At 53.8% G+C, this 8140-nt stretch overlaps 1 protein-coding gene across 1 annotated transcript; it reads right to left on the reverse strand.

Moving 5' to 3' along the window:
* Positions 1–2412: 2412 nt before the first annotated feature.
* NKX6-1 (NK6 homeobox 1) lies at positions 2413–7329 on the reverse strand. The gene is made up of 3 exons (XM_004590590.3): positions 6430–7329; positions 4763–4935; positions 2413–2682 (listed from the first exon to the last, which is right to left on the reverse strand). Exons 1-3 carry the CDS (start codon positions 7088–7090, stop codon positions 2413–2415), a joined length of 1104 nt encoding a protein of 367 aa, XP_004590647.2. The 5' UTR covers positions 7091–7329.
* Between the last annotated feature and the right edge of the window lie 811 nt (positions 7330–8140).

Consider the following 8140-nt stretch of genomic DNA (forward strand, 5'->3'; position numbering starts at 1 on the left):
CAGGAAGGCCGGAAGGCAGGAAGGCAGGGAGGGAGAGAGGGAGGAAAGGAGATAGAGTAGGGGGGAGGAGAGGGAGAGGAGGGAAGGGGGGTGAACTTAAAAAAAGGATGGGAGAAAGTTTCTTCAACTGTTTACCGTTACAGGATAGGAATTATAACACCCCAGCAGAGGTAAGCTGTCTCTCTACAGGACAAGTACCTTAGTCTTGCTAAAAAGATAGACATTCAGAAAAGTTTGAAACTTCTTGAAAAAATTTCTTGGAGAAAAGAAGGAAGACAGAATTCCATCCTTTCTTTGTATCCAACCATGGCAGCAGGAATAGATTTTACAACAGTTTTCCGGAGAGTTTCATTTGGTGCATCCAAGAAAAATTCAGTTTTCACCTGCTTTTTATTTTCAAAGAAACAAGAGACCCTTGCTTTCTTTGCGTAACATTAGCTTGGAGAATCTGCTGGATAGTATTGATTTTTCTCTCTTCCCACACAAGCTCATTAACCTGAAACACTAAGGGGTAACGCGATTTCACTCAGCATATAACTGTCTGAGAACAAAAAGACCCCAAGATGGTGATGGAGCCCCATCCCAGGTATGCTGAATTTATAATCTATATCTATATCTATATATAGATATTTACATAATATACATATTTAACCGAGCAGCTATTGCATTGCTTCTTTCACCCTCAAGATTTTCACATCAGCTAATTACGGGAGGTTTTCTTCAAATAAATCCTTCCTTGTAGGGATACTGAGCAAAATCAGGGTTTCTACCCTCCCACCAATATTGCAGTCTTTCGGGCTACAGCTGGGAAATCTGTACATCCAACAGCATGCCCTGGCCCAGCTCAGGGCCAAACTCTGGAGCTGACTGAGGAACTCTGCGGGCTGTATGAAAATGAGGGCTTCCCAAAATTCCCCAGGGGATCCCTGGTAAAAGAAAAAGCGATTGGGGAAAAATCACACAACACAGACGTCAGAAGTAGTTCTTTGGACAAGTCCCTGCAGGAAGCACTGGGAGTGGGGCTGTATTTACCTTCCCAATCAAGAAGAATGAGAGAGGTGACCCCATGCTTTGAAAACAAAAACAAAAACAATTAAGCAACAGCTATTTCACTCAAGAAACCGCTCTAACATCCTTTTCTTGTGGTCTTGACTTTTATTCTTTGAGATCTCTGATGAGATCAGGTGATCTGTACCCTTTCATTCAAGGCAACAGACGTCTTCAAACTGTCTTTAATTTGATTTATCCTTGAAACAGAAAGTGCATTACATTTGACTGGTCTTGCAAAGGGGGTTTCTTCTCTTTATAAACCGAATTCCTTATATAAATTAATAAAGGTTAAAGATGCTAATATATCACTATTAATTAGCTTTTACAAAAGAAAACAATTTACATATTCTATAGCATCTTATGATACAAAACACTTCGAATTCAATTACAGCAACTAAATGGGTTTTATGTTTTTGACCCAAAGCGGGTAGAACAATCCCCACCATCTACTTTAACACGTATTTATATCAGAAAGGAGTTAAATTAAATACAAGCTATTGTAGCCCCTTCCCTCCCCTATACTTTCTTTAAACCACTAATAAATAGCAACAAACGAGTGTGCAATTTCCAAGAGGAACGGAGAGGCGGGTAGGTAGAAGGCCATCGCTGGTTCCCGCGTCTTCTGTTTCAAGTCCTGGGGCGGGAGCTAACCCGAGTGGGTGGATAGTCAGGGCGGGGCAGGGCCGAGCTGGGCCCGGCAGGACGAGAGAGCTTGAAGGGGATACTGAAGTTCCACAAATGCAAAAGCAGAGCGGCCAGAGGCGGCGGTGAGGAGGTGGGGGCACCTTCTTCTACAGCTCTCCAATTAAATTCAAATAAAAAGGGCAGCAAGAAGGATGGCCCATCTTTTCATACCAAATTTTTAAAAAAAGGGAAAAAGAAAGAAGAAAGAAATAAAGAAAGATTTTACATTTTAAATATTCACAATAAAGTAACTTCTAGTCAGTGTGACTCACGATTTATTTACAAAGAGCCTTCAACAGGTTAACTTGAGTCTGCGCAGCCGCGGACGGGAGCATCTTCTGCGCCGCCGTCTCCACTCGCGACGGGTGGGACCTGCAGCAGCTCCTGGCGGTGGGCCCCCTGCCAGCTGCTCACGTGGGGGCCCAAACCAGGGGCAGCAGCTCCTGGGCGGGCGCACCCTGTGCACCAGGACCAAGCTGGGGGAACCCTGGGGGCACAGCTGCCCTCTGGGGCTCAGTCGCCACGGTGCGCAAGGGTGGCCTGTTTCTGCCTTCTGGTTAGCCTGGAGTCTCTCCCCCGCCTCCCCCACAACTCCTAGGTTAAAAAAATAGATATGTACATCTCAGAAAGTAGCAAAGGGCCCCCCCGCGGGGCTGGGGCCGGGCGCGGGCCACGCGCTCAGGAGGAGCCCTCGGTCTCCGACGCGTGCAGCAGGAGGCCCCCGCCGCCCCCTCCGCCCCCGCCGCTGGACTTGTGCTTCTTCAGCAGCTGCGTGATCTTCTCGTCGTCCGAGTTGGGGTCCAGAGGTTTGTTGTAGTCGTCGTCCTCCTCCTCGTTCTCCGAGGTCCCCTTGAGCCGCTCGGTCTCCGAGTCCTGCTTCTTCTTGGCCGTGGCCATCTCGGCGGCGTGCTTTTTTCTCCACTTGGTCCTGCGGTTCTGGAACCAGACCTGCGGGCAGGAGGAGCTGAAGGCTCACAGACCCCAGCCGGCGCCGCCACACCCACCCGCGCGGCCCCTCCGGGGACCTCCTGAGCGCACCACTCCGCGTCCACGCAGCCAACCCGGTTCCCTCTCATTTCCCTCTCGGCCTGGTCTCGTTAGAGTGGCCGGGCCACAACCCGCCTGATCTCCTGTGTTGCCATAGCGATAACCCAGGAGTAGTGGGATTGTCCGCGAGCGATTCCTCAAAGAGTAAAAAGCAAAATTCCCTCCATCCACCCTCCCCCCAAAAAAGCTTGCTTCCCACTTCCCATTTGGAAGTAAGAAACAGCCTTCTTCAGGTGCCTGAGAAGTTAATTCCTTATTTAGCTTTCCCGGGAGAATTTGGAGCAGCCCAGGCGCCCTGGCTCTTGGTTGTGACTCAGGAGCGGGAGGGAGGGGCGCGGAGGCACCCTGTTTACCAGCCGCCTGCTCTGTTCCTATGCCCTTTGCCATAGTTGTCTGTTTCGCTGCCCTAGGGTCTCAGCCATGCACAAATCCGGTAGGGAAACCACCTCCCATGTGCACTTAAAACACCTGATGTAAAGTTTAAAGTCTGCTAAGACACAAACCTCCAATAACCCACAGTGAACTAACAGAAATATTAGAAATATTTGGCTCTGTCAAAATCACCCTCTGTAATCTGGTCTGTTCTCTCTTCCTTTCTCGTCTGCCTCTTCCCTCCCTCCCCCTGTCATTGTAGGAGGTCCAGAAAATCAAAGTGAAAGCTAGAATTAGTTTTAAAAAGTGAAGAGTTGGCCAGTTACGTTGTTTTCCAATGTTAGCGTGGTTATGCTTTCTGTTTTAATTTAATTCCTGCCTAAGGCATTCATGTTATATATAAAATAGTTAAGCCTGTTCCTGATTTTTGACTCCTTGACATACACAGTTTAACCGAAAGATCAACAACACACCTCCAATTTCTCAAAGGCTTTGCCTTATTCTGTCTTTATGGTTTTCATCTGTTACATGTTTTATGTAAAAATCAGAATAGCCAAGAAGGTGGTTTTGATTTGCTTTATACGGCGATTTTAATTCGTTTCTAGCCATACAGACGTATTTATGATGACAAATGCGGACATCCCAATTACTGTGGTGGGTTCTGCACCAACCCACTAAGAAAATAATAACAGTAATTTTAATTATGATGCTATCCTAATGCCTACATACAAAATCCCCACCGAAATCCATTTGATCATGTGGGAGGAAGGGTCAGGGCAGAGGGGCAAATAATACTCTAATTAGTAGACCCAAGTTATAATGTTATTCCTCTTAAGAAGCAATGGCAAAACTAATGAAACCAGACTTCTACTCTCCAAGAAACAACTGTACCCAACTGGGGGAGTAGGGATTAGGGAGGAAAGAGTACTGAAAATATAGGAAGTTCTCAGATAGAATTTACCTAACTGGGTCATTCCCTTCATTTTTCAGGAAAAGATTTTTAAAATTTAACTATAAACGAAGTGACAAAATCTGTTGATAAACATATTTTAAATAGAATCCAATCCTATATAATACAGTAATCATGCTGTCAATTCATTTGGAAAATTACTATTACAAAAGAATTGCCTTGGCCTCATCCATGCCAGGCGTATCCAAAGGAAGCGAGATGAAATCTGCAAGTTAATAAATACTGACATACCAGCACTACAAAGCCGACCAGGACTTTAAGAAATTGTGCTTAACTGCTGGAGGCAGAAGCCCCAAACGGAAGCTTCAGCATCTTTTTGCATAGTCAATAGAAGCTATTAACAGCCTGATCTAGTCCCTGGGCTGAGATTTCAGTAATGTTTTTTATTCTCCCGTGATGGCGAGTCCCCACAGCCCAAGCCGCTATCTAGATTAACCTAATTTCAAAGGCGGGGGCTCGAGGCCTTTTGTTCAGCAACAGTTTGCCCGCCTGCCGGACGGCGTCTTTGTAAGCCCCCACCCCTCCCCCTTCCCGGCCACCAGCTTTTCCCCTGGGCTGCCACTGACTTGGCCCTGCACTGCCCTGCGGGCGCACTCACCACGCGGGGCGTGGACACCCAAGGTTTGCCAGTCCACTCACCTTGACCTGACTCTCGGTCATCCCCAGCGAATAGGCCAAGCGAGCCCTCTCAGGCCCCGCCAAGTATTTTGTTTGTTCGAAAGTCTTCTCTAGGGCGAAGATCTGCTGGCCGGAGAACGTAGGCCTCGTGTGTTTTCTCTTCCCGTCTTTGTCCAGCAAAATAGACCCTTGATCTAGGAAAACCGATCAACAGCCAAGGGAGGGAAGTGGGGGAAAATTGATTAGGAGCAGCTCCACTTGGAGGTTCCCGGGTGTGTGTGTGGGGGGGGCGGGGGATGAGGGAGAACTAAACTTTTAAAAACAAAACAACAACATCTTTCTCTGTGGTAGGCACCTGCAGAGTCCCAGCACTTTCACTCCCAAGGTGCGGCTCCTTTATTGCGGTATTTTTTTTTCTCTCTCTCTCTCTACTGGCATCTGGTGTTTTTCTTTAATTGATTCCTTTCATTTCATTTTATGACAGTTTCATAGGCTCTGGGATTCCCCCAACCCTCCCCATGCCCTCCCCCCATAGTGGATTCCTTCACATTGTTGCAGTGTTACAGTTAAGATTCAGTCCTGATTCCTTCATCGGCACCTTTTTTTAAAGGCCAGGTGTCTGCGGAGCTTCGGTGAGACTTCCGCTCCGTACCAACCGGGGAGCCCGTGGCTAAAGTTTGCCAGAGCCGAAGAGGCAAGGCCCTATTAGTCTCAGAAGGGTCCAAAACGGTACCCTTCGCCTTCTTTTTTGGCTCTTGTCTGTGCTCATCCGGGGCCGCGAGCTTTTTGCCAGAGGATAACTAGTTCTGTCTCGTTTTTTTAAGTTGTTGTGGTTTCTTTACATTTTTTTCCTTGAACGCTTCCCTAACCTGTGTCCGGGCAACAAAGGGCCCCTAGTTTCTTGGCGCACAAGAGAGTGACCTCGCTCCCCAAGTCTAAGGCTGCAGAGGCTGAGAGGGAGGGAGAGGAGGCGTAACCTTTGTTGGCTGCCCTGTGGTGGCCGCCAGAATGGATACAATAGCATTTCCCGGACACTCGCACCGGCCTTCCTCCCGCACTCACTGCCGCCCAGCCACACGACACAGGCCCGCTGACTTGGAGAAACTTCCGGGACCGTTCGAAGCAGAAAACTGGTCAAGAAAAGGCCATGGGCTGGCTGGGCCCAGCGACGCCACCTGGCAGGCACGCGTGGTCCCCGCCGCTGCCACCCACTTGCTGTGATCTGGGGCAAATCGGTCGCCCCAAGCAAGATCTTGCGGGACGTCATTTCGTTTATGTCCCTTCTTCTAGCTCCTCCCTAAGCTCTTTCAAGTGCCACGCAAGAACTCCACAAAGGCCCCAAAGGATTGAAGACAAGGGTGGGTGGCCTTTCCTTCCTGTGCCATCTCTCTGCCCCAGGCCAGACCAGCGGTGCCGGCCAGGCCTGTTCGGGAGCAGCCAGGCACACGTCCCGCACACACGCACAGCCCAGACGTGCCCAAAGTTTGGGGACGGGATTGCGCTTGGACGCTGCCATGCCAACTCAGAAAAATGAGTTCCCTGGTTCAGCCTAAACTGTGCTATTTCGGCACTGCCAAGCGACTAGGGCGGGTAGAAGGGTGACCGGCCGCGTGCACACCAGGGACCGCGAGAAGGAGCTGTACGGGCGCCAAACGCAGGTGGCCGGACACCAGCAATCGAATACTCACGAGGGGTGCAGGCCAGGCGCGCGTCCCTCCAGGGTGGGCTCTGCATCACTCCGGGCCAGAAGATGGGCGTCCGGCCAGGCAGCTCGGCCAGCGGCTTGGGGTAGCGACCCACGGCGGCCACAGCCGCGGCGCTGGGGCTGAAGTAGAGGCCCGGGGGCGGCGGCGGCGGGCTCAGGCTGCTGAAGCGGGGCAGGCCGGCCAGCAGCCCCGCCGGGGAGGAGGCGGCGGCGGCTGCGGCAGCAGCAGCTGCGGCGGCGGCGGAGGCAGAGGAGGCGGAGGCGGACGAGGACGAAGAACCCGAGGGTGAGGCGGAGGGCAGGGCGGCCCCGGAGGCCACGGGCATGGACGGCCGGCTTAGGATGTCGTTGATGCCATGCGGGGTGGCTGCCGAGAGCTGCTGCGGGGGACTGCCCAGGGATGAGAGCCCCCCGGCTGCGGGGGGCTTCAGGGCCCCTGGGTTGTGCGCGCCCAGGGGCGGGGAGGGCGAGGACGAGGAGGAAGACGAAGACGAGGAGGAAGGGGGGCCTGAGGGCAGCGGGGGATAGGTGGCGGGGTACAGTGGGGTCTTCATCTCGGCCATGCTGTGCAACGCGGCCAGGGGCGGGCTGCTGAGCAGGAACGCGCTCTGCCGGGTGCCCTCCATCGCCCCGACCGCTAACATCCCACGGCCAGGCTCGAGCCCGCAGCCGTGCAGCGAGAGGCGCCGGCCGGTGGGCCCCTGCGGGGCTACTGAGGGGGAACCCCCTCGCCCCTGGCAAACGCCAAGCGCTCGGAGCGCCTGGGGAGGCGACGGCCAACGGGGCGCAGCGGCCGAGAGGTCCAGGAGCGCCACGGGCGAGGCGGGGGCTCTCTGTGTGTGGGGGTGGGTGGGGGGCCGTGGAGGGTGCACTGGCCCCTGCGGTCCTTCGGCTTCGGGGATCCCCGATTCAAGCCCCCAGCTCTCCTTTCCCGCTCACACGTGCTGTCGGTTCAATGCGCACGGCTTCTCATCTTCTCCCGGCAAAGCCGAGCCGATCCAACCCAGGCCAGGTCCCTGAGAGTTTGTCACAAAGTTAGCAAGCCCGGAGCTTGCACGGGGAAGCCGGCTCGCCCGCCGCCCTCCTCGGGCAGGCACCTCCTGGCGGTGGGGAGGCACTGTGTCCCTTCGGCCGCCGCCGTCACCCTCGGCCTCTCTCGGCCCGCGTCCAGCCCCCGGGAAGGACCTCGCCGCCTGCGCGCGGGCTCCGCAGCCGGCGCCGTCCCGGACCTTGCCACCAGCTTCCCGCCTGCCTTCCCGGATTGCGGGACTGCCGGGCGCAGGGGTCCTTGGAGGGACAATAGCGGAAAGAAAGTGGGAGAAAGAAGCAAAACCACCAGCGCTCAAAAAAAAAAAAAAAAAAAGGCGCAGGAAAACAAGGAGCACGCGTGGAAAAGTCTGGCCGGTCGTTCGGGCTGCGCTCCCCCGTGCTCCTCCGCAGCCGGGCCCGGCGCCCGCCCCACCCCGGCGCCCGCGCGGCTCACTCGGGGCGGCCGGCTCGGCTCGCTCGCATCGCTCCCCGCGCCTTCCCAGCGGCTGCGCTCCGCCCAAGTGCTGTCCGCGAGGGCCGGACTGACCCTCTCCCGGCGCCTCCGCCACTCGCTCTGGTCCTCTCTTTCCCCCGCCGGGCCTGACAGTTCGGATGAAGCTCTCAAAGGTAATAAAACATTTGCATCCCTCTCTACCGGTCTTTAG

Source organism: Ochotona princeps, chromosome 7 (assembly GCF_030435755.1).
Source record: "Ochotona princeps isolate mOchPri1 chromosome 7, mOchPri1.hap1, whole genome shotgun sequence".
NCBI lineage: Eukaryota > Metazoa > Chordata > Mammalia > Lagomorpha > Ochotonidae > Ochotona > Ochotona princeps.